Source organism: Canis lupus, chromosome 18, assembly GCF_048164855.1.
Source record: "Canis lupus baileyi chromosome 18, mCanLup2.hap1, whole genome shotgun sequence".
Taxonomy (NCBI): domain Eukaryota; kingdom Metazoa; phylum Chordata; class Mammalia; order Carnivora; family Canidae; genus Canis; species Canis lupus.
In genome coordinates this window covers 30,956,819-30,984,790 of record NC_132855.1, presented here as the reverse complement: position 1 = coordinate 30,984,790, position 27,972 = coordinate 30,956,819, and the positions used below count along the sequence as shown (strand labels likewise).

The window sequence follows — 27,972 nt, the reverse complement described above, 5'->3', positions numbered from 1 at the left end:
TAGAGACAGAAGTGGGAACAGGTTTTGACCTCCTCTGCATGTGGCAGGGAGTCTATGAAATTCCTCTCTCAAAGCTATAGAGCAATTTAGCTTGTTCAGAGCTAGCGTTCTGGAAAGGTAACATTGGGTAATGGATTGAGGGATTAAAAATGGAAAAATAAAGAGTTGCTGTAGAACCAATTTAAAATAGTAATGGCTGGGGGTGCCTGGGTGGCTTAGTTGATTGAATGACTCTTGGTTTTGGCTCAGGTCATGATCTGGGGTCATGGAATCGAGCACTCGCTGAGTGCAGAGTTGACTTAGGATTCTCTCTCTCTCTCTCCTTTCCCTCTGCCCCTCCTCCAGATCATGCTATCACTCTCTCTCCCTTTCAATAAACAGACAAACAAACAAATGAAATCTTTAGGGGTGCCTGGGTGGCTCAGTGGTTGAGCATCTGCCTTTGGCTTGGGATCAATTCCCCTACAGGCTCCCTGTGGGGATCCTACTTCTCCCTCTGCCTATGTCTCTGCATCTCTCATGAATAAATGAATAAAATATTTAAAAAAATATTTAAACAGGTAATATTGTACCAGCTAGATCACTGTTCTTTATGATGCTTTAGGCACCCCAGGAATCAATGACTATTGCTGCTGATTCTAAGGGGTTTTGTTTGGCTGGTTTTGGGTTTTCTAGAGTTGCTACATTTTTCATAGTGGCTCTGGGAAAATGTAGCTACTAGATGTAGTTATATTTTTTAATAAATATTTTTATAAGTTTTATATTTGTAAAAGAATTACAAAGGTAGTACAGACTTGCTACATACTCTCCATTCAGTTTCTCTTGTTAACATTATATTGTGCTGTATTGCCACAACTAAGAAACAAATTGGTACATTACTATTAATCAGACTCCACTAAACTCTACACCTTATTTAGATATCACTAGTTTTTCTCCCCTAATGTTCTTTTTCTGTTTTAGGATCCCATCCAGGATGCGTTATTACATAGTTTTTACATCTTATAGGCTCTTCTGATCTGTGACAGTTTCTTAGATGTCACTTGTGTTTCATTTTGTACTTTTGAAGAGCATTAGGTTACATATTTTGTAGAATGCCTCTCAGTTTGGGTTTGGCAAATGTCTTTTCTCATGGTTAAAGCCTGGGGCTATGGGTTTTGGTGATAAATACCACAGGGGAGAAGGGCCATTTAATAGGACATTATTATCAAGTCTTATCAAATGGTATATGTTATCAAGATATCACTGTTAAATGTTAACTTTATCTGAGATTGTGTGTTCTAAAGTCAGCCCCCCTTGCCATTTCACCCTTTGTCTCTTTTTCTTTTTGGTGAATGTGTGTCTGTTTTGTTTGTTTGTTTTGATCTGAATATAGTTGACACACAATGTTACATTAGTTTCAAGTATACAACTTACTGATTTGCTAAATCTATACATTATGCTATGTTCAGCACAAGTGTAGCCACCATCTGTCCCATTACATTACTATTGGCCCTTATGCATTCTCTATTCTTGGACCAAGAGTTACTCAGTATAGTCCACAGTCACAGGGCTGGTGTAAGCACATTTTCTGGGGACAGGGAAGTATCTGTGTATGTTATCTGGAATTCTTTTGGAATTCTTTAAAGGAATTTGTCTCCTAAATATTTGTCCCCATTTATTTAGTTATTCAATCATTTATCTATATCAGTATGGACTGATTTCAAAGATATTTATTTAATGCTTTGGATTATATATAACTCCACATTATGTTATATTGTTGTTCAAATTGTTCCAGATTTTGGCTTTTGGGAGTTCTCTCAAGCTGGCTCTTGTAACCCTTTGACATATTCCATTCTGTTATTTTTGTAGCACTTCTCTAGCTATGCATTGAATATAACCTATAGCATTCAGGTATTCTATCTGAATAAAGCTGGAAGAAAATGAAATGTTAGTCCTGACACTGTTATATATAACATATCTGTGGATCTAGACACATTTTATTATTTGGAGAGACTATCAAGTTTTAATAGTTATATTAATTAAGATATGTCACAAAAGACTGAAGTAACATGCAAAACCACCTATTCCAGAGTATAGTAAATAAAGCCCATTTAAAGTGTTACTCCACCCATTGCAATTCTTTTTGGTTGAGTAATGTTAAAACTAAGGTTAAAACTGGATTTTAAAAAGTGCAAAAAATATGGTTAAAAATTCTTGAAAGCTGAATTATTGTTGTTAACTACTTTAAATGACAGGTCTGTCACCATAATTCTCATAGTAATATCAAAGAAAAGCACTCTGAAATTAATTTTGCTTTTCATTTTACAAATTAATTCTCTCTTCAAAGACATGTATTATATGTTCTAAAATATACTGTTACCTTAGTAACTACCAAGTTATAAACCTTACACAGCAGTGCTAATGAAAAGAATCTTACAAAAGGCTCAAAGAAAATGAAAAAATCCTGATGGTACTCTTTGATTTTAATGTCTAGAAAGACCTATTACAGATTGTTAACCATCAGACACTTAAACCATCTATGCTCTCTTCTAACAGAACTACAAATGCTAGACAAAAACTCAGACTGATTCACAATCTCTACCTTCCATTTCCCACACTGCAAATGCCCCTGCTCCTTCCCCTACTCCAAATTAGCAGTTTCTGATGCATTCCCAGTGCTCATTTCCTTACTCAGCATATTTTGTGTCGTTGGCAAGATGATATGAGGTTGTAAAAGGGATTTATACTGGCAATAAATAGGTGTGAACCTGCATTTTACTTAGGCTTTCACTAATCTGTAACTTTGAGTGCATTGACTTAATAGGGGGAATGGCACAAATGAAATCAGGATAAAGATTATCATAAACTAGAAGTCAGATGTCTGGACTCAAATTCCAACCAGCAATGTTCAATACTGTATGATGTAGCAGGCTCCTCTGAGATTCATTTTTGTAGTTTTTAAAGGGGCTGATTTAAATATATTGTCTCCTGGTTTTCTTCTAGTTCTGAAGTCTATGATGTTCTGATAACAATTTTCATTTGATAATTCCTCAGACAACCAACTCACTCACTACATTTGAGTTCCCTGGAGCAATTTCAAATATAGCTACATCTTTTCTTGGAGGCTTTCTCCTCCAAAATGTAAGTACTAGAGGCTGAGTTATCTTTATGCAAAGAGAAATATGTAACTCAGGAGGGAATAAAGATTTCTGAGATTACTATTTTAATCAGTCACATATCCAGCCTGTTTTGTACAGGATAATAAAAGTTTGTATTAATGAAGCTATTTCTTATGAAGGGAGGATAGTCAATATCCCTCCCCTCCATCTGGGATCTGTTTCCTTAATTCACTAGAGCTCTAAACTAGTCTTGAGCTATGCAGCTGTGAAAGGGGTAGTATTTTCTTTCCATTGAATCATCCAGAGTTCCAGCACAAGCTATAAGGAGATGGAATATATATATATATATATATTATATATATATATATAGAATATATATATATATTTTTCCACCTATGTTGCTTAGAGCATGTTATGCATTGAACTGTGTTTCCCCAAAAATTCATGTGTTGAAATCCTATTGCCTAATACCTCAGAATTTGACCTTATTTGGAAATAGAGTCCTTACAATTTAATCAGTTAAGATAGTGCTCATAATGGAGAAGGGTTGGCCTAATACAAAATGACTGGTGTCCTTACATATAAAAAAGAGAAATTTGGACATAGACATGGGGAGATCACCATGTGAAGGCTGACATTATGCTCCCAAAAGCCAAGGAACTATCAGAAACTGAAAATTTCACAGATAGGACTAGAAAAGTCCTTCCCCAGAGTCTTTAGGGCTGACCATGGCCCTGACAACAATAATTTCAGACTACTGGCTTCCAGAACTACGAGACAACACATTTCTGTTGTTCTAAGCTATACAGTTTGTGATACTTTGTCATGGCGGTCCTAGAAAATTAACGCAAGCTGTAACACAGGTGTGTGGTATGTGGTATGTGGGAGAGAGGGTGGATTTCTTTTAATATCTCTTTAAACAAATGTATTTGTACTATCACTGGCTCATAGATTTGTTTTGCCTATGCTGCTGTTTGAGTTATAACACAAGCCAGTGTATGTATTTTTACCTGTTATGAGACACCTAGTATCAAACATGGGGCTTTGTCACTTATTGGCTGTGTACTTAACCTCACTGATCTTTGGTTCCCTGATAATAGTAGCACTTTATCTAATGCAGTAACACAAGTGAAAAATACTATAGAGACAAACAGAAGAGTATTTAGTGTGAGGATAAGATTGGGGATCCTACAGCCAGGGTGAATGAGTTCAAATTCAACTCTTTGTTAGTTTCATGACTCAACTATGAACTCAGTTTCATCATTTTAAAATGAGGGTTGTAATAGTACCTGTGTCTTAAATTTGCCACGAAGATCAAATAAGTTAATGCTTAAAGAGATATTAGAAGATTGGTGCACAGAAAGTATTCAATAAATGATATCCACAAGTGCCCCTCAAACTATAAAAAATTAACCATACAAATGTTAGATCATTATAAGTTATAGTTAATAGCATTTATACATCAATAACTCTGACTTTCTTTTTTTTTTAAAGCAATATCTATACCCATGAGTGCTCGAACTCATGACCTCCAAATCAAGAGCCAGATGCTCTACTGACTAAGCCAGCCAGGTATCCCAATAACTCTGACCTCTGAGCTCAATATGCCCCTAAGCAGCAGTATTTTAGACAGCTATGGAAATCTAAAGAGTGACAATCACAAATGAGGGCTATTACCGAGTGGGTCAGGTTTGCCCAATGAATCAGAAGAAACTTCAAACTAGAGGTTATTTCTGGTTTTCGTTATTCTGCTCATTTCCTTGTGCAAAAATATTTTAGAGCCAAAATTTATATTGAACCTCATATGAACTGCTCTAATATGTAAATGAAAAGCAAAAAAAAAAAAAAGTAGATTTCACTTAAGCATGCAGAAATGGGAACTGAATTTTTAAAACCTGGTTTTAAAAATTTCAAATGAAATCTTTGTTTGCTTATATCTGAATTGAGATATTGTCCATATACCAATCTCATGTTATAGTAAATTAAAAAATTGACAATCTCTCACCTTGCTTAATACCTCAAGATTAAGTTTTTTGTTGTTTTGCTTTCTTTAGTTTTATTTTGTCAAATAAAAGACTACCATTGCAAAACATTACTTGCTTCATTATGTGTCTTGCTTTATAAAAGGAGAGAAAAGCATTTTAGTAAAACATTTTCTTTAGCTTACTTGCAGGAAATAGAAACAATTGAGACTTTAAAAAATGTATTATGTTATCACGTTTATTCAATTTTATACAACTTACCCAGGAAGTATATATTTGGAGAACAGATTGTCTCAGTGCTGTGGATAAGTTATAGTCTTCAGAACTGTGGTGGGTTTGGTGTCCAGCCCACATAATATTAACCTCTGCAAAACACATAATTTGAAATGAGCCATGAGAATAAGAACAAAGCAACTCACATTTTCAGTTATGTATGCTGTTCTTGTTAAGTGAGGAAGAAAAATCTGGAACATCTCTGAAAAACCTAGCCAATATACTTATAATTAAAGTAAGCTGCTTCAAATGATTTTTGGAAACAGAGAGGGTATAAACTACAAACAAATAAGAAAATTGAAACATAGAAAATAAGTATGTACAGTGTATATGATATAATTAAATGCCTCCAGCCAGCTAAAATGATTTCCAAAATTTATACTTGCTATTATTATAATATGATAAATCATAAAAGTTGTGAATATTGTAACAATACTGTCAATGGATAGTGATGAGTCTTCAGTATCTGATAATATATTTATAATTAAAGAAGAATAATGTCATGGGAGAAATTGGTGGATAAATATTGGAATGAAATATTACATGAAGTTCCTTCCTGATGGTTTTTTAAGAAGTCTTAAAATCTATTGGAATAAAAGGCAAAGCAGAGTAATATTTGGTTCCAGGACTTAATATTTCTTTTTTTTTTTGCAGAAATATATTAGTTAATCCATATAGCTCTTCCTATACCTTACCAAAACACTATCACTCCTAAAATATTCTCATATAATTGCTGTCCATAATTATAATAAAAAAGGAAATGTAAATTGTTTATTTTCATCAAGTATTATGCAGGTTGTCCACATACTGCCTTGCAATTCATTTACATCCCAAAGGGATAGTTGTTTTTTCTACAATAGACCACTATAATGACCTTCTAAGTAGATAGAACAAGCCCACATTTTTTCATTCTGTGCCTACTTTTTATTTCCTACCAGAATTACAGATACCACATTATAGTCTATTCAGTTAAAAGAAAATATGTTCTTAGCTAAACTAACTATAATTAAGTTTTTTTGCTACAAATATAGGATATAGAATTAACCCTGTGATGTAATCACTATATACATGCCTGTATAGGTTAGAAATTAAATCTTTTAATTTTCCATGCATGGAGACTGAACAGTGAACTTAAGAGTGGAAATATTGGGTTATGGGTCTTTTTTTTTTTTTTTTATATAAGAGAGAGTGCACAGAGGGGAGCACCAGAGTGGGAGGAGGGGGAAAGAGGAAGGGAAGAAGAACAGAGGGAAAGGAAGAGAAAGAATCTTAAGCAGGCTCCATGCACAGCACAGAGTCTGCCATAGGGCTTGATTTAGATCTCAGGACCCTGAGATCATGACTTGAGCCAAAACAAAAGTCAGATGCTTAACTAACGGAGCCACCCAGGTGCCCCTGGTTATTTGCCTTTACAACTGCCATAAAATAGTAGTTAAAATACCTGGCACATAGTAGAATAATTTGTTAGAAGATTTGATGAAAATCATGGAATATATATATATATATATATATATATTCCATCCCCCTGTCAATCTGGGTGGACTTCTCTGCCATTTATTGAGGAAATGAAAACTCTTTGGACAGTCTGTGTAGGGACAAAAAGAATTTTGGTAAATAAATAATAGCTCAGATATAAGAAGGACTTAATTCTGTGAAAAGGGAAAAATTATGAACAGAATTATGAATAAAGGGCCCCATCATAAGTCATTGTTGTTAAAAGTTGTATACTTTCAAGGGGGGGCAAGTATTTTCATAAGCCATAAATTTATATATAATTTGATCCTGATTGTTTGACATTTTAATTATTCCTAGTAATGACCCTATATTTTCACCCAAGCAATTGAGGAAATTGCTCTTATACAAATGAAAACTACTTCTTTTTTTTTTTTTTTTTTGAAAACTACTTCACCAGAATGACCTCTAACTTTCCAGGTACAATCTTTGAAATAACCTAGAACCTTAATCTCTGATTCATTGACTGGTTTATACAGCTATAAATAAGAGATATACTAAGAATCCTGTGGCACTTGGTATCTTCAGATATTGTACAGAAGTTTATTAAGAGGTAATAAATTTGTTGAATCTCCCAAATCTTTAAAATCTCCTTACAGAGTGAGACCCTGAAATAATTCAAACACCACCTTCTCTTTAGAACATACCCATTATTAAAATTTCAGGACCTATTAATTATAGACTTAAAAAAATTTGTTGCACTTTTAAGGATGTGCTTTAAAAACTCATACTGCATCCATATTGAGATCAGAGGGAATGAGCTAATCAAATGAGGCTCAATTAGAGAGTAAAAACACATATTTAAATTACTTCCTATAACTCCCACAGAAGCTAAATGGTGGAACAAAGAATCCGCAAAGGTGGAGGTTAAAGACCTATCTCTTTAGTTGTTTTAAAAGCATTTACTTCCTATCACAAACTGTGTGTAACACAAGACTTCGTTCAATGAAGTACAGCTGTATAAACAGGGTACAGTAACTGGATCCTACTGCCTTACTTCTGTCACTTTTCAAAACTAGGAAAAACAAGAAAAAAATATAAGATTTTTTTTCTCACTGTTTACGCACTTTACTTGAAGTAAATCATTTTCCAAGTGGTTATAAAAATGCATTTTATAGAAAACTGTTTCAATAGTTCTTTTATAAACAAAATGAAAATATAATAATGACGCATTTACAAATATGTTCACTTTCCCTAATATTTTAATTGATCAATTATCTGTTCTAAGGAACAAAAACAAATATTAACGAGGAAAAAATGATATTTTAAGAACAAAAGTCTATCAAATAACTAATGTAATTACAAGTTGTAGCCTATAACAATTTTATTTTTCTATAAGAGAATTACTGATTTTTACAAGCATTTGGTATGTTATTATGGCTTTTCAATGATATAGTTAGAAACAGTTATGCTGTCTACCAGTATTAAAACATATATTTGCAGAAGTGTATTTTATTAATAAATTGACTAATCATTCAATTTGGTCAAAATTAAATGGAATATATGTGTTTGTGTGTGTTATATTGTTGAGTTTGTTAACTGTTTCTATATTTTTTAAAACTGAAGTACATCTTACAGGCAATGAAACTTATCCCTTTAAGTAGTGGGTAATATGATTTTTTACCAAACAAATATAGGTGCATAATCATAATTAAGATACAGAATAGTTTTGACCAACCAAAAAAATTTTCATTGTACTTTGTGGTTGTGGCAAGTAGAATTAAACATGGCTCCCTGTTCAGATGATGAGTTTCTGGAACTGATAATGTAATGGGATGAAACTCTTGGGACCTTGGAGGTGAGGATGCTTTGAATGTAGCAGAAAAATGAATCACTGGGATCCAGAGTATTGCCTATGGAGGTAGCTTCTAAGATGGCCCCCAATGATTCCTGCCCTTGTAGGATGTTCATCTCTTGTGTAATCCCTCTTTTTGATCATAGGCTAGATTTAATAATTCCTGTCCAATGAATATAATTTTGGCAAAGGTGATGGGATGTCATTTCTGATATCAGGTTGTAAAAAGAGGCTTAAGTCTCGGGTACTCTCTCATACTCTCATATGCTCTGAGGAAAGTTAGCTGCCATGTTGTGAACTGCCTTTTGGAAAAGCATATATAGTAGGGAATTAGGAGAGGCCTCAAGTTAACCGGTGAGGAACTAAGCATCTCAGATCAATCTACAAGGAACTGAATCCTGCCAACAACCATGTAAGTGAGTTTGGAAGCAGATCTTCTCCTAGCTGATCCTTCATATAACACTGCAGCTAGCAGACAGCTTAACTACTTAACTACAACCTCATGAAAGATCATGAGCCAGAAGCACTCAACGAAGCTGTGCCCAGATTCCAGACCCACAGAGACTGTGAGATAAACCACTAATGTGTTACAAAGAAGTATATAATATAGTAGTCAATCCTCTTTGGCCTCATTCTCCCAGTGTCTTGCATCCAATGATTTGAATTCTTTCCTATAGTTTTGCCTTTTTGAGAATGTCGTATAAATGAATTATGGTATTTAGCCTTTTGAGTCTGGTTTCTTTCACTTAGCATAATGCATTGCAGATTTCTCCATTTTGCTATATTTATCAGTAGTTTGTTCCTTTTTTTTTTTTTTTTTTTTGCCAAATAGTATTCCATTTCCATGGTCACATCACACTTACTGTTTTGTTTTTATTCATTCAGTAGCTGGAGAACATTTTAGTTGCTTCCAGTTTGGGGCAATTACAAATAAAGCACCTATAAACATTCTCATATAGTTTTTCTCTGAACATAAGTTTCATTTCACTTGGACAAATACCTAGGAGTGAGATTACTGAGCTGTGTGGTATTTTTACATTTAGCTTCTAAAGAAATAGTCAAACCATTTCCCAAAATGGCTGTGCCTTTTTGTATTATCACAAGGATTGTATGAGAGTTACATTTGCTCCACATTTCTGGCAACACTTGACATTATTAATTTTATTTTTAATTCATTTATTTCATAGCATTTTAATATCTATGTAATTGTGTCACATTGAAGTTTTAATTTTCATTGACATAATGGCTAATAACTATGATTATCTTTCCATGTAGTCATTTGCCATCTGTATATGTCCTTTGAACTATTTATTCAAAATTTGTGCCCATGTTTTAATTGAGTTATTTTCTTATTTTTCAACTTTCAGAAATCTTATATAATCTTCATACAGGTCCTTTATTAGATATGTGATTTGCAAACATTTTCTCCTTGACTCTTCATTTTTTAAGAGTCTTATGATGAAAAAAAGTCTTAATTTTGATTAAACACAATATAAATACTCGAGAGTTTTATTAAAGGATATTTTTAACATATATAACAAAGAACAGTGTTACTTTGGGGAAAATTTTCAGAATGATGAGAAATTTGTGTCTGGAAGCTAACAAAGTCTATGTGTGTTATACATCTAAAATGTATCTAAATAAATATTTTGTCTAAATAAGTGTCTTGCCTCTATGGATGGAGAGAATAACCCTGTAGGTTAATCTGAGCCATAAACATAGGTCTACAAGAAATTTTAACAGGTACAGGATAGCTATTTAATCTTCATTAGTGGACAGGCCAGAAAGTCTTGGGGCATCTTTGGGGAGTGATGATGTTGCCTTCTCTCATAATTTGGAAAGCCCTCAAGTTATGAAGGCAGAAATGTAAGAGGCATATTTGTAAAATGTTAGTGATGCTTGGCACCAAGAAAGGGGTGATAGTAACACCTTATGCCACATTAGTATTTATGTTGACTATGGAACATGAGAACTGCAAAGAGTCTCACAGAACTGTCTAGTTTAATTTTTTAATTTTATTAATAATAAAAATGAGGAGACTCCTGGGTGGCTCAGCGGTTGAGCGTTTGCCTTTGGCCCAGGGTGTGATCCTGGAGTCCTGGGATTGAGTCCCACATGGGGCTCCCTGCATGGAGCCTGCTTCTCTCTCTGCATATGTCTTTGTCTCTCTCTCTCTCTCTCTCTCTGTATCTCATGAATAAATAAATAAAATCTTTTAAAAATTTTTAAAAATGAAATTGAGAGAGTGAAGGGAAAAATTGTTTCACTAAAGGAAAGAATTTTTTTTCCTTCTCTTTCAGCAGCGATTTATTTAATATATTCACATCCTTCTTGGATTTTTTTTTCTTTCAGAAATGGTGGTACTTGGGTCCAAGTTTTCTCTGGGTCTTAGATGATAATTTCCAATAAGTTAAGGACATTAATGTGTTCAATGTGCACTCTTAAATGCTGACTTTGAATAGGGACAACTACCTATTCCCTTTGACAAGAAATCTAACACTATAAACCATTGAACTTCTCCTTTTTAAAAATGAAAACAATCGTCACTTTGAATTTGAATATGCCAGATATAAGTGAATCCTTCAAAAGTTTGTACAATCTCTTCCCAACAGATAAGCAGGATTGATAAATTATTTCAAGAAATTTATTGAGTTAAGCAAACAGAAAGTAAAAGATTCAAGCTATTAAACTAAAGTCTAATCGGAAAATATTATAGCCAGTGAATAACAATGAACATACTCTCACTTACCTTCCTATTCTCTACTCATTGAATGAATTACCAGCATCATCAATTTTATCAACACAACTTCATGCTCTTGCTATAGCAGCAAATGAAATTGTCATGATAAAATTGATGACAATATCAATTCATTCATCGAGACTAATATTTGTTGTATCTTATTCTAATCTGTCCTTTGCCCTAAAATTAATAAAAATACAAATTACTAAGTATATCTAAAAATGTCAAATCAATGAGGAAAAATGAACAAGTTGGCTGGACCTCCACAATTCTTGATCAACACGTTTGCACATATCTAGATGTTCAGCATCACAAAAACTGTTCATATACAGAATTGACCAGATTTTTCTCTTCTTATCTGAATGTTTAGCAACATGTAGATACTAAATTATTTCTTTAGAGGAACTAACTTTATGGCACTAAAGTTGTCACAAACACTAAATAGTCATTCTAAACTTTCTAGGAATCACAACTTCAATATGTTTTTAAAAATTTATATTCAATGGAAGCTTTTAAATTCAATCATGTAAGTTTTTAGAATGAGCATTCTCGATTTCTGTGTTTATATTCTTTTAAAATTTAAACAAAGCAAAAAAGAAGCAGATACAGCTTTTCAGTATGAAGTAAAAAATAATCCATTAGGATTTATATTATTTTCCAATCTAAACTTCTTTTCTATACAATGCATAAGCAAAAATGTAAAGCTTATTATTGAGTTATTTGAACAAAACGGTAAAATTAATCAAAATCATATTGATAAGTGTGTTATTACGACCTACCATATTCACTTGCATTACAAATGAGAAATATAATTTTAAAACTTTAGAATTTTCATATGTCCACATTTATGTCAGTTGTATTCCTTTAAAGCCATTTGGGAAGGTCTAAAAATTAAGATTAAACCTAATAAGATTACATTTAAATTGTAAATTTTTAAAAATAAAGGCTTATTTAGCACTATTCTATGAAATCTCTACTATGTACAAATATTTGTTTAGGTATTCTAATATAAAAAAAACAAAATAGAAAAAAAATTCCTCAAAGAAACTACAGCCAAAAAGAAATTTTTAACAAGGTATAGAAAGAATTGAGTGGTCCAGGAAAGTTTTATGTACCTTAAGATAAATATAATTCTGTATGAAGTGCATATGTTCTGCATCACTTTGTAGTCAATATTCTATAAAAACTTCTTAAAGATTATTATAACCAGGGCTTCTGTAGAACTTAAGAAGATATTATCTTCCCTCCTTTTAAGTGACTGACCACTTTCCTAACTTCCTTTATTGTCTATTCTCAAAATTTCCTGGAAATGAGATTTCACAGTATCTCATGCAAATCAGCTTTTGATCATTGCATATTTGACTCAATGGTTAGAATAGTCAGAAAAGTCCCTCCCTCTTTTTACCCAAAGTTATATATATATTAATAATATCAACAGCAATAATTATAAACACATATTAACATGTACCAGGCAATATTTAAACACATCACACGTACTAATTCATATGTTACTCACAACTACATTAGAAGATAGTAATTGTATGGTTTCCATTTTATAGAGGAAGAAATGGAGATACAATGAGATCTAATAATTTGCCTAAGGTGAGTAATTATTATTATTAGTTAATAATTTTGTTATCAGTTGCAGAAACTATATTTTTTACCCCCACTATCCCTCAGTGGGTGTTGTGACTGATTCTCAGTGATGAAGTGGGAGTAGAAATATTGTATATGATCTCAGGATGAGGTAAAGAGCAGCTGTACCTCCTCCACTCTCTCTGTTCCCCTTCAACTGCAAAGAACATATAAAATATTCAGCAGAGGATGCTGGTGCCCTGGGTTCTGTATGCAAAGACAAACGAAAGATGGAAGGATCTTGGATGTCTGAATGATAGCACGGAGTAGGGTCCCCTCACTCACCCATATTTAACCAGAATGTGAGTGAGAAATAAATCCTTATTGCATTAAATCACTGGGATTTGTGACAACTCAGTGAACTAACTCTCCTACATTCCCACTAGTAACTTTTGCTCCTAATACATGTGGATGTGATATGGTAACCATTAATGTCAGTGACCCTACTACAAACTATGTTCTCCATCACCCAGTTCTTCCTACTGACTCATTTCTACAGGGAAAGTACGTCATAGCATACTGAGGAAACTGGTTCCTATGCTTCTAAATGCAACCTCCAACTAGCGCAGCTCAAGGTAACATTTTATTATCACTAAACTTCCAAAATGACTGCTTAAAAGTGATGGTTATAGAAAATCCAAAACATTTCCTCTGGGTTTTCCCACTCTTTCCTCTGCTACCTGGAGTCATTCCTAACTTCATTCTGATGACTTTACTGTCTATTCTGTTACAAGATTATATCCAGGGTTGCCTGAAAGTAATGCTATAAATAAGACAGCTTGATTTCAATGTATCTTCTTTCTCTAAGCTCCATCATTCTCCATTTATATTCCTCTACTCCTAGTTGGTTTGTGTATAGATATTGATCAAGACTAAGTGACCACCTAGGTATGTTTAGTTCAAACTTATACTTCCTGGGGCCTAGGCCATGGACTGAGTAATCTGCTACAGAATCCTGACTTATATCACTTCTGACCCATGGAAAGAGCTCTTCCTCAGTAGAAAAGATATCATTAAACTAAAATTCTTAAGTGGTATACATAGTGAAATTTCCAGAAATATAATAGGTCAATGAAGAGATATTTTTGGCTGAGAGAGATTCCCATACCTTTCAATCATGTGGAAAATTAGCCATGTCCATAAGGACACTATCCCTAACTGAAAATGTTGGCAGACTTAGATAAAAATCATTTGAGCAAAAGTTAACAGTATTATATTTCAAAATAACCACAAATTTGACAATGCTTAAGTCTCATAAAAATTACTTATCCATTGAATAAAACCAAACTCTAGTCCTAGAGGGTCCCGGTTGTCAGGAACCACATAAAAGTCATGATTTGGGTTTTGATAAAGTTAGTGATTTTTATTATGAGAGTCTTAAAATTTATTCAAAAAAAGGCACACAACTTCATAGATTAAAAACAAGGAATTTTCCAGAGTATTTAATGATGTATATTTGGCATTCATAATAACCCAACCAGTAAAATCAGGGGTCAGAAATCATGGGAGAAGCGTTTTCTTTACGTCAATAGAGTTAGCTAGGTTTAGCATGCACTCTGTGACACTCCTGTGCCCCATGCTTGCCTGTTGTGAGACACAATGAGCTTCTGCTGTATTATGTTTGGAACGATGATTTTTTAAAATTATTTATTTATTTATTTATGAGAGAGAGAGAGAGAGAGAGAGAGAGAGAGTCAGAGACACAGGCAGAGGGAGAAGCAGGCTCCATGCAGGGAGCCCGATGTGGGACTTGATACCGGGTCTCCAGGATCACGTCCTGGGCTGAAGGTGGCGCTAAACTGCTGAGCCATCCAGGCTGCCCTGGAACAATGATTTATTAATTTGTCTCCACAGGTCACAGAATCTAAGAACAAATAACTTCCAAAGTTAAAAAAGAGAGCAACATAAGGAAGTGAATAGGAAAGCAAAACAACCAGGAGTTTGTCAGGAAGACAGAGATCAAGGAAAAATGGCATTGAAACCACTCGTTAGAAAGTGGTTGCAATCTGTCTTCATTCTCTCTTTGATAAACCTCATGAGTAAATTACCTGTCAACAACAACAAAAACTTACCAGTATCTCTCTGCCAATAATAAGAGCTTACTATTGATCTTAAAATTCATCGTCACATTTTGAAACTAATTTTTACTGTGTCATAGCAAATGAGTATGGTTTTTATGTCAGAAACTTTCAATATCACTGGATATATGAGAAATACTATGGTGTCCAATGAAGGTGCCACATTGAATCGGAACTGAAGGTCCCAATTGAACAAGTCAGTGTATCCTTTGTGAATGATGTCATTCTGACTTAGATTAGCATTGTTACTGGTTTTTGAGGGCATTGTCTATATCTGATAGATTTCATTTTGTACATTGGGAACTGTTGTTCCTCACTCTGTTATTACCACTTGCTGACACAGCTTACAACTGAATGTTGTTACTTTGATAAGTTATTTTGCCCTTTCCTCCTCTCCTTCAAAGTATTCCTTAAATCTGAACGTATGTCTCATTTAAGAGGAAGAATGCCAAGGACTACCTTGTCTTATTGCTACTGGAGAAAGAGGTTTATGTAATATTCTTTGACCTTTGGGCATTGAAAGATGAAAGTGGCTATGTGGGAACATATGCTGTACTATTCTAATGGGGTAACCTCCTAGTCTACCTGTTGGATTCCCCAAATATGACCCTCTTGCTATATGACTTTCAAACCAAAATGCCATTTCCTAACTGAATTCATTGTTTTCTGCCCATAATTCCTGTTTCTGATCTTGTAATATGACTATTGTACCTTGTAATATGACTATTGTACATTTGATCATGCCTTTTTCTCCCTGCCATTTCCAGTGAGATTCCACTATTGGCTTCCCATCAATCTACTATATCACCTCCTTCCCTTCTTTCATAACCCATGCCTGCTTTCGTAGACTGAGGCCCCAGTGTCTCAATACAATAAAGAAATATAATAGGGATGCCTGGGTGGCTCAGTGATTAAAGTGTCTGCCTTCAGTTTAGGGTGAGATTCTGGGGTCCCAGGATTGGGTCCCACATTGGGCTCCCTGCAGGGAGACTGCTTCTCCCTCTGACTGTGTCTCTGCCTCTCTCTCTCTCTCTCTCTCCTTCTCCGTGTGTGTGTGTGTGTGTGTGTGTGTGTGTGTGTGTTTCTCACGGATAAATAGAATCTTTTAAAAAAAGAAATATAATATTCACTGTGACATCTATGTGTAAGATATGCTACCCTTAGACTATTCACAATGTAGTATAAGGGTCAGCATTAATTTATGGGCCAAATCCAGCCCACAGCCTGCTTTGTACAACCAACAAAATAAGAGTTGTTTTTACATATTTGTAATGATTAATGTAAAACCAGAAGAGTAAGTTTGTTATATCAAAAAAATGAAAAATTATGTAGCCTCCCTCTCCTCTTTTCTGTGTACTCTCCATTTCACAATCCTCTGTGTGTAAGACCTGTCAAAATATTCTTAATCTCTCAAGGACCACTACCTATGTCATTTTCTAGCCCTTCTGGCCACAATTATTACAAAATCTTTATTATTCCTAGGCATCTAACATCACAAATACTCTACTATTTTGCATTCTCTTCTATATTATGGGTTTCTTAATGAGATTAATTTGTCCATCTTTGTATTTTCTACAGCACCTCATTGTGTCTTTGCAATAGTAGACACCAATATATTTTTCTTGATTCAAACTGGGTTTATCAAAAATTGGCTCATTTGAGTAGTAGTCACTACCAAGTCACACTGTTTTATGTGCTAAATAATATGTATTTTCATTAGTGAAATCAATGCTTTTTAAAGTTTCCCTTTCCCTTTACACTGATACCTTTTCCCTAATTTCAATCATAACCAAACAGTCCACTTTGTAAAACATGATTCTTGGACCTTCCATTTCTTTAATTTGTTTTTATCTCAAATATCTTAAAAGAGCAGTTTCTTTACTTCCTTACCTCCCATTCATTAAGCTCATTCTGAATATCACTTATTTATCTCCAAAATCCTTATTGTCTCCTTCCTTATCAAAACTGAAGACCTCTTTTAGGTGTCATTTTATTTGAACTTTCTGAAACATCCGACCACTGCATCTGTCTTGAAAACCTCTTCCTTTGCATTCCTTTCCCCTTGCTCTCATTTCTCCTCTTTCTTTTTTCAGGCCAGGAGTATTTCCCTGACCTCTTCCCCTTTAGTTACATATTTAAAGGGACTAACTCATTTTTCTTTGCTCCTTGCACTTGCTGTTTTTCATGCTGTGCTGTTACCTGAAATTACTTCAAATCATTGCTTATCCAAAAGTTGATGACTTTGAAATACTTTAGTCTACGGGTCTCTTTTGACTTCTGAGTCTGAATTCCTTTGGGGGGGTGAATTCCATACATATTATGCTTTGAATTTATTTCATTGTCTTGCTTTCCATCCCCTATTGTCCTTTCCTTCTTAATGGTGTCACCATCATCTTGGCCACACAAGCAAGGGAGACAATAACCCAGGAAAACTTTGAAGCAGATCTCAGTGCCTTTTTGTATCCTTCTGACCTCTCTTTAGATAATTATGCAGGGCTTAGCAAATATTCAGGACAAAAATCAATATGTCTTTATAAATAATTTTTTAAAATAACTGCACATAAGCTTGTGATGTTTTCTTCTAATACACAGCAACAAACAGGCCTAAGAGTTGGTTTTATTACTCAAAGGAACATTCATACATGTGAGAAAATATGAAGAAAAAATGTTGAATGGCAAAGGTAACACAAAATACATTATTACTTGTGAAGGTCAATAATAAAATCTAAGATATTCTTTTTTCAGATTTGACACCTTAGAAAAATTATAGGAGAGAGCACATGAAGAAACAAAACAAACAAATAAACAAAAAAAACAACAAAAAAAAAAACCCAAACAAACAAAAAGAAAAAAAAAAAACTGTATTTGATGCAGTCAGATTCTACATAAGGTAGCTTTCATACTAAAGGAATTCTCTTTTAATCCTTTAGTATATATTAAATATTATCATTTGGTGTCTTGCTGCCCCTTTGTCCTGAAGTGAAAATATCAAACTTGGAGCCCATTCATCTATAATGAGGGCTGTTTTTCTATTTCTTAACTATTTGCAGAATGTCTCCGCTAGAGCTACCCCACTTGCTCATAATTAAGCTTACCCCTCCACAAAATTAATCTCCACTTGAAGAAATATAATTTTGCTACACTCTTGAGGCTGGGAGAATATGAATGTGATATATCATTTTGTCATATTTTCTTTTCAGAAGCTTCAAACAATAAAAACAAAAACAAATCAATTATATAGCTACACAAAACTCTGAATATTTTTAGACCCCACAATAGAAAACCAAAAAGTGATCGAAACACATAGGACTATCCACGGAGTTCTCTTGTAGTATTATTCAACTTGTTAGTAAAATCCAAAGGAAGTCAGTCAAAGCTTGCATGCATCCCCTTTCTCCCTCTTTTCTGTTATTCCAAATATTTGTGGTTTTACTGTGAACTAGTCTTAATCTTACTGGTCAAATACAAAAAAAACATATTTATTATTGAAAATATTGCTCTTTTCTAAAAGTAGTATTCTATTTAAATATAATTTCAAAAACACATTATTAGAAATACTTTATGATGTCATTAATATCAGAAACTTATTTTAAAGTTACTCTGCATGCAATGAAGATCATTTAAATTGGTTAAAGTGAGAAGACATGAATCAAAATATTATCTAAGTCTACAACTCATATTAGACATTTCTCAGTAGAGCCTAGTGCCTGTGAGTCTACAGCAATTTGCCTTGATCTCTGATCTTTGCAGTGCATTGTAAATTTGAGCAGCCACAAATCTATTAGATAACACAACAAATTAGTATAGGTCAAAACAATGATCTTAACACATTTCTCCTAGTAATTCTCTCTTTTCTTGTGACCAGCTTGTCTGAAACCTTGTCAAATGACAAAAAAAAAAAAAAAAAAAAAAATCTCCTAGCATTGCAGAGTTGCATTAAATGATTTCCTATAATGATGTCACGTTTGATGCTACAGACCATGTGAAACAGATTAACTGTGACCAAATTAGTATTCCTTTGTAAGGCCAGCTGATGTGCACATGTAAAACATGCAACCCATACTTTGAGATGCAATTAAATGATTCTCAAACATTATACCATCAATAATTCCAACCTCATAAATATCTACCTTATAGAGATTTCTTTTTTATTTGTTTCTTAAAACAACCAACATGACAACGTAAGTAATTTCGATGCATTTTCATCCTTGAAAAACTTACTAGGAAAATGCTTTGGTGGCCTTTTTTTTTTTTTTTTTTTTTCGGTTGGATAATGCCTCACTTGTTCTTTTTAAAGAGTTCTTATATTCATGTGTTCTCGGCTGTCTTTAGGAAAGATTGATGTCTGGTGTCACTGCTAGGAAGTGCAAACTGTTCAGCCTCACTGCAATCTATGTCCTCATCCTCTTGCTCCACAGGATACCACATACTTTGGCAGCCAACATTCAGAAGGGAAGTGCTTTAATGGCAATAAGTGATGCCAATGAAACCTTTCCCACAATGCTCAAAACTTAGTGGTTGGAGGCTGAGGCACTAATGGCAGGACAAAAGAGGATAAATGGGTAAGTTAGCCAACAGGTTCTTATGCTATTTATCTAACCAATGCTGAGAGAAATTTAAAATTTCCTCTACCAGAAAACTGTTCACCAAAAATTTCATCTTAATGATAGCCTGGTAGTATCTGGATCTGTTTAACAATGTCTTGACCCTCTTTTTCCAGACATAAGAACTTAGTGATCAATTGTGTTAATAATAACAATTGTCAGTGTGCTTTTTTAGAAGTTATTTCCACAGTATAACATGTTCCAGCTATACCTCCACCCCTATGGAGAGTAGAGCAATAGGAGGGAACACTTGCAATGTAAGTAAAATGAAAGGAATTTATATAAGATGACATAAAACAGGTGTTAAAGAAACACTGAGCTCCTTACTGGGGTAAAAATGTGATACTATGGAAGCAAGACATTCAGAAGCTGCATGATCGTGGCAATGCTATTTAGAGTTCCCAATGTTCCCATCAATATGAGCAAGTTAAGGTATTGCTTTTCATGAAGAAGAATGTGGCTACATTCACAATATCAAGCAGGACTAGAATGTGAGTTTTTCTTTTTTACAGGTGGAGATGGATTCTGATTGAGTTAAATAAGTTACTCATTTGATTGCTTTAAGTTACAAATTAGTTAAAGCCACCAAATCCAGTGAAACCAACTAACCTCATGGTGATTTGACCTACCACCTAGGTCTTATTATATTCATTCTTTAAGTAAATGACCTACTTCTTTGACCCATTCAATGAAATAAACATTGAATATTTTGCAAGTAAAACCATTAACCATAAGATCTTAAATTGATCCTAACAGCCATGAGTGATTTCTCTAGTAAGTTTAAGTTATGTTATGTTTTGGCTTGCTTGCTTTCTTTCTTTTCTTTTTTTTTTTTCAGTTTTTAGTTTTTGCCTAGGGTCACTGCCAAGACTTTTTCAAATGTGAGTAAAATTCTATCAGGTCTTTATGCTGTTTTTGAGTTAGGGACACCAGAAAGGAACCATTTTTAAAAGGAGTGGTGGAGACAGGGGAAATAAAGACAAAAAAAAAGTTTATTGTAAGTAGTTGTGAAGAGAGGTAAAAGTAGTTAGGAAGAGAAGTAAGAAACATACATTGAAGAACAAAAATGTTTAGAGGGCTAGGCATATTTTGAAGATTATATTTGCTAACCTTAATAATGAGTTAACTCTTAGTTCTTCCTATTTTAAAGAAGAGGAAATTGAGGAAAACTCAATATTTACTTATTCATGAGAGACACAGAGAGAGAGAGAGAGACACACACAGGCAGAAGGAGAAGCAGGCTCCATGCAGGGAGTCCGACGTGGGTCTTGATTCCAGGTCTCCAGGATCACACCCTGGATTGAAGGCGGCGCTAAACCGCCGAGCCACCCGGGCTGCCCAAGGAAAAACTTTTCAAGATCATAGGTACAAAGTGGCAGAGCCAGGACTTAAATTTAGATCATTTTGGTCTCAGATCCCATACTCTTTCCTGAAGTCTGAAATTGGTAAATATGCAGCTCTGCATGAGATAGAATGTCCAGGTGAGTGATGCATAGTGCCTGCTCTGAAATATGTGTTCTTTAGATGGAGAAGATGAAGACATTCATGTGGGGAAAAAAAAATGGGAAATAGGAAACTACTAGTGCCAGATTAGTTGTGCAAACATTGCTTATAATGGAGATCAGAGAAAGAACAATATAGCTGGGGCCAGATTGGTCAGATTAAAACATCAGAAAAGGCTAGGGTTGAAACTGCCTGAATGTTAAAATAATAATTTCCTAAAAGGCTGGTGTTTAATGCATTAAGAGAATAACTTTCTCTATTAAAAATACATATAAACAATGCAAAATAATTGTTACAATGTGTTTTCCTTTAAAACAAATTCAAAAGTGGACATTGAGATTAACTTTACTTATGTATATTTTTTACTTTTACAAAGTACTACTTGGTTCAAAAAAAGGTGAAAAACGACTTAGTTTAAAATAGTGTTTGACTTAAAAGTTAAGTAATATTTAGCAATTCATTTTATGTGCATTTTTAGGAACTATTACTAACACTCAAAGTGAAGTCTACAAAATATAAACTATTTAATAATGTTCCATTTAAGTAAGGAAAATGGAATTCAAATATCACTTGAATAAAAAAGGACCCCTTAACACTTCATCACATCTTAAAATCCCCTTTACTCAAATTTTACAGCAAATAGTTTTAAGACCCAGATACTTAAATGAATTTTTGCTCAACTCTTTTTCCAACTTAATTTACATAATCAGGAAACTTAATTTTTCTTTAAAAAGAACCAGAAATTTTAGTAAAACATCACAAATATTCTCTATCAGCTGAACACTTTAAATTTCTACTTCAGTTAATTAAATTTACTAAAAATACTAGTTTTTGCTCAAAATATCTGTGCTGCTTTCTTTAAAATTTCACCAAAAGTATTTATTTAAATGTATTTTTTAAAAGAAAGAAAGAAAGGAAGGAAGAAAGAAAGGAAGAAAGAAAGAAAGTCCTTTTGTGGATTTCGAAGTGAATATTTAGATAAGTGATGGGACCCCTTGATGGCTCAGTGGGTGAGCGCCTGCCTTTGGCCCAGGGCATGATCCTGGAGTCCCAGAATCAAGTCCCACACTCCCTGCATGGAGCCTTATTCTCCCTCTGCCTATGTATCTGCCTCTCTCTCTCTCTCTCTCTCTCTCTGTTTCTCATGAATAAATAAATAAAATCTTTTAAAAAATATTTACATAAATGAGATTGTTAATCTTGGTTACTCTATTCACAACCATATACACACACTCTCTCTCTCTCACACACACACGCACACACATACACACAAAGTAAATACAGTATCTGATATTATCATCAATGAATTAAATTATTGGTCTCTATACCTTTTTAGCAATGAAATGTGCTCTTACCAATAAAATGAACATGAATATATGTTACTTCCTTTGGTTTTACTGAAAGGCCTGTTGCTGGCTGATACACTCTTTTAATAGAACCAACTCTTTTGGCAAATTTCTTACTTTTATTTGAAATAGATGCTTAGGAATCAAAACATAAAATACTGACAGGAAAAATTAAACAAATGCTATTACGCATTACTTTGGAAGGGGCAAAAATAAAATTAGAACTGAAATAAAGAAAAAAAGTTCTTTAATAGATAACGTTAACTGTTATGTTATTCAATTACAATGTTTTATTTCAGTGAGAAATGAAGCTAAATATGTCAGGAATATTGTCTAGCATCATACTTTACTAAAGCAAAATAAATTTCAGCAGAGGATGTTTTAGTCAAACCTATCATCTTTTTTCATCTAGAATTTTAGCTGGGCTTTTTTAGCCTGTTTGTTAGGGAAAGCAAGCAATTCTGTAGAGGATTATACATATTTTTAATGTTTAAATATGTATTTTAATACATATTTTAATATTTTATATGTGATATAAAATTATTTTCACTGTAATGGAAACTATAAATTTCAAAGAAGACAATGTTTATAATGTATTGCCTATATTTTAAAAAGGTTAGAGTAATTCACATAATCTTCCTAAAATAGGTGATGAGGAGTTGTGGATACTGGTTAATTGAGAAATGCAACTTATGATATGAATTATCAGTTTTCAAAAATTTAGAGTTGACATTGGCCACATGAAACAATATTGAAATAATTAATTAAATATTTCTCTCTTGTTTCAGGAACTTCCTTCCTTCCTTCCTTCCTTCCTTCCTTCCTTCCTTCCTTCCTTCCTTCCTTTCTTCCTTCCCTCCTTCTTCCCCAGGGACCTCCTAGGGACCTCCTCCTGTGTAACCACTGACCTCTTGGAGCTATATTCTTAGGGATGATCAAAAGGGAATATTTTCACTTTCAAAGACGGTTTGTGGACAGAGCAACACTCTAATCTAGAATGAAGAAATAAAGATGTTTCTAATAATGCAAAAGGCACAAGATTTTATTTTTTCATTTTTTTAAGATTTTATTTATTTAATTATGATAGACATAGAGAGAGAGAGAGAGAGAGAGAGAGAGAGGCACAGGCAGAAGGAGAAGCAGGCACCATGCCGGGAGCCCGACGCGGGACTCGATCCTGGGACTCCAGGATCACGCCCTGGGCTGAAGGCGGCGCTAAACCGCTGAGCCACCCAGGGACCCCCAAGGCACAAGATTTTAAAGGCCTTGAGTTCTAGTATAAACTAACACAAGTCATTGCATTTCTTTTATTAGTATATGTATATATTCAAATATACATAATATTCATATATACATAGTGTATATAGTCAGTTTCTTCATTAGAGAAATAATGGTATTTTGGAAAATGTTTGTAGAAATGCATTGTATCAATAGGACTTCCTATTCAGTTGCACAAACACTCTCATGCCTAGGAATAGGCTGGCTCCTATTTGGTATGGAATAGTTGCTCCAAAGATATTAGCCAGGATAATTTTATTTCTTTGAGAAACTGAAAATCTGAATAAGGGAAAAAGGAGAGAGAGAGAGAAAGAAAGAGAAAGAAAGAAAGAAAGAAAGAAAGAAAGAAAGAAAGAAAGAAAGAAAGAAAGAAAGAAAGAAAGAAGAGAGAAAGAAAGAAGAAGAAAGAAAGAAAGAAAGAAAGAAAGAAAGAAAGAAAGAAAGAAAGAAAGAAAGAAAGGAGAGAGGGAGAAGGAAAGAAAGAAGAGAGGAAGGAAATAAAGAAGAGAAAGAAAAAAGAGATGTAACTGAATAGTAACAAGTATTAAATCTTATAAAGTTATTATAGTGTTATTATCTAAGAATTCATATCATGGCTCCTAATTTTTCACTATGTTAAAGATTAATATCCTACTTAATTTTATAAATGGATCTCAAACTTTTGCTGTATCAGAAACAAAAGTTAAATTATGTCTCTTTTCATTTGATGTATATTCCAATTTGCATAAAACTTGTATGGAATATCATCTTCTTTTCTTCTCCCAGTCATTAAATATTCTGGCTCACCAGCTCCTTATCTCACCTGGATGATAGTTCTAGGGTATTCTTATTTCTTAATATACCTTCTTCTCATGTGCTTTTTTGGAGTGTCTGTATAGCATATGTGTGTCCCCTAGGCTCTGCACTTGTTTCTTTATTCTTCTTGCTGCAATATATGTAAGCCATGGACATTATCAATTTTCACATAGAGAAGAAAAGTGGAGATGCAGAGTGAATAACTTGCTCAAGGGCACAAAGCAATTTGGTGACAAATCTAGACTAATACTACATATAATCATCTCTTACATAGGTATAATTATTTATAGTGATCCATATACTTCACCATACTTTGCAAATTATATTCACACTCTCAACAAATCAGCCTCAATCTCAGTCTCCAGAATTTCGTTTCTGTGTCTTTCTCATGTATCACACTGGATGTGGATGACATTTTTTAATATTTACCTTTTATCTCTCTGCCTGGACAATTCAAGCTCAATACTTTGTCAGTAGAATAAAATTCTATTAGAAGACAACATTCTAAAAAAAAAAAAAAAAAAAAAAAAGACGACAACATTCTAGTCATCTCAATCTCAATTCAATTTGTTGCAATAAACATTTTCTGTGCATTCTCTATTTGTAAAACATTGTGTCCCTCATACACTAAAAATAAGTCTAAATGGATCAAAGACCTAAATGTAAGAGCTAAAACTAAACAATTTATTTATTTATTTATGATAGTCACACACAGAGAGAGAGAGGGGCAGAGACACAGGCCGAGGGAGAAGCAGGCTCCATGTACCGGGAGCCCGATGTGGGATTCGATCCCGGGTCTCCAGGATCGCGCCCTGGGCCAAAGGCAGGCGCTAAACCACTGTGCCACCCAGGGATCCCACTAAACAACTTTTGAAAGAAAACATATGTGTATTTCTCTGTGACCTTGGTTTAGGCAATAGTCTCTTAGGTATGATATCTATCTTAAACAAACAAAAAAATAGATATATTGGTTTAAATTAAAATTAAAAATGTAGATCAAAGGACACAAGAAAATGAAAGACAATCCATAGAATGAAGGAAAATTTTTTCAAATTGTACTAATAAAGTCCTTACAACTAGAATATAAAAGAACTTATAACTCAACAATAGTAAGATAAATTATCTGATTTAAATATAAGCAAATGCTTACATAGATATTTCTCTGAAGAAGATTAAAGGTGACCAACCAATAAACAAAGGACAAGATGCTCAATGTTATCAGTCATCAGTGAAATGCCAATCAAAATTATGATAAGATACCACTTTATATCTACTAAATTTGTTATAATCAAAACAAGTAGACAGTAACAAATGCAAATGCAGATGTGTAGAGATTAGAATACATACGTTGCTGGTGGAATGTACAATGGTTCAGCTGCTTTGGAAAACAGTTTAAAACTCCTCAAAAAGTTAAACATAGAGTTATCACATAAGTCTGCAATTCCACTCCTAGGTATGCACCCAAGAGAGTTTTATGTATTTACATAAAACTTGTACACAGATGTTCATAATAGCATTATTTATAATATCCAAAAGGTGGAATGGCCAAATATCCATTAGCTAATAAATATATAAATAAAATGTGGTATTCTGTATAATGAAATATTATTGAGCCATAAAAGAAATTAAGTATTGATACATGGGGATGTATCAGTGTGGATTAACCTAAAAACCTCATGCTAAGTGAAAAAGGCCAGACGCAGAAGGCCAGATATCATTCACATGAAATGTCCAAAATAGGCAACTACATAGAAACAAAGTAAATTAGCAGTTGCCATGATCTGGAGGGAGGGGGAGAGGAGAGTCACTGCTAATGTACTTGAGATTTCTTTTAGGTTGATGAAAATGTTTTCGGATTAGATAGTGGTGATAGTTATGCAACCTTGAGAAGATGCTAAAAGTCAATGAATTATACATCTTGAAAGGGTAAATTTTACTTTAAAGGGTATAGAAATTATATCTCAATAAGTTAAAATGAAAAATTCACTGGGGTAGAGGAAGAGGTGGGTGAGAGAAGAAACCTTCATGAGTGGTCCAGTTATACATCTTTCCAATTAAAAGTGAAACAAAACAAAACTACATCTGTACTAAGAAGTGTGGATCAAAGGATAAAAGCCTCCCGTGTTTGAAATATTCATAATGTAGAGAAAGCAGATGCAGCCCAACAGACTACAACACAAGGCAGGCTGTAAAAAAAGTGCAGCTTTAACAAATGGTTGAAATATGAAGAGAGACGAGAAAGCAACTAACCAGAGGTGCTTTCTTTAGCAGGTCTTGAAAGATTTCTCCAGGTAAAAAAAAAAAAAAAAAAAAAAAAGGGCATTTCAGGCAAAGGAAAATAAGCAAAGGTGGAAAGACCTAACTGTGACTAGAGCATCTGGAAAACAAAAGGTACTCCTGTAGGCTAGAGCTCAAGCTTGTGAAAAGAAGAGCTGCGGGTAGGTCAATACAGGAAGTTTTTGGCAGCAGGTTCCACTGAAGAGTCTGCCAAATTGTTTGGATCACACCTACCTGGTTTCTCATCGCACTTCCACTACCTATGGAGCTGAGAGACCTTCCTCAAAATAGCCTCCAATCTGAGTGTCAGGAAAATACACCACAACAGAATATTGAGAAAACTCAAAGGAGATGACAAAAATAGAATATTATTTGTACTCTACGAATAGTAGGTACACAGCAAATATTACTTTTCTCATTACAAAAGTAAATTTTTGTTTATTGTAGTAAATTGGAAAAATAGAATAATACATGGAAAAATATTACTGACATATATACTCTCTGTACACAGAGATGGTCATTGATAACGCCTTAGTGTATATCCTGCCAATCTTTTAGTGTGTGATTAGTGTATGAGTATGATAATAATAATAATAAACAAAATATGATATGACAAACATTTCCATTACCCTTAAACATTTTAAAAATCCTATAATGTTCTGCTTTTAGTATATATTTACCCTAATTATATAAGTACCATCATTTTGAGAGCTTTGATTCTTCTATCTCTTTGGATATTCCTGGCTTACATATTTTTATATATTTACCAAGTAATATATTATATATTTTTAGAAGTTATGCTTTCCATTATGCTTGTAAAGGGAAACATCAATGCTTGACCCCTCTTTTCCCCTTTCTGATTCTTGCTTCCCAGAGGCAACCGCTTTCAAATGCTTTAACTATTTTCTTTGGTATTTACCTCCATATTTTAAAAAAGGTTTTACTTATTTATTGACAGAGAGAGGGAAAGTACACAAGTATGTGGAAAGGCAAAGAGAGAGGGAGAAGCAGACTCCCCAATGAGCAGGGAGCCTGATGAAGAACTCAATCTCAGGA

General features: G+C 33.8%; 1 protein-coding gene and 1 long non-coding RNA gene across 5 annotated transcripts in view; one reads left to right on the top strand and one right to left on the bottom strand.

The window, feature by feature from the left end:
• On the top strand, positions 1 to 21,198 carry LOC140608951 (uncharacterized). The gene is made up of 6 exons (XR_012010943.1): positions 1 to 117; positions 2,983 to 3,120; positions 4,593 to 4,670; positions 12,960 to 13,002; positions 13,535 to 13,610; positions 19,532 to 21,198. It is a non-coding gene; the product is annotated as an uncharacterized lncRNA (long non-coding RNA).
• AGMO (alkylglycerol monooxygenase) overlaps positions 1 to 27,972 on the bottom strand; it is a 345,425-nt gene that overhangs the window by 213,622 nt on the left and 103,831 nt on the right. For all 4 annotated transcript variants that reach the window (XR_012010942.1, XM_072783951.1, XM_072783953.1 and 1 more), the window contains exon 4: positions 5,342 to 5,445. Coding sequence is in view for 3 of the 4 variants with exons in the window: in XM_072783951.1 (XP_072640052.1) it covers positions 5,342 to 5,445 (104 nt within the window). In the remaining variant the exon portion in view is untranslated. The remainder of the gene's footprint in view (positions 1 to 5,341; positions 5,446 to 27,972) is intronic.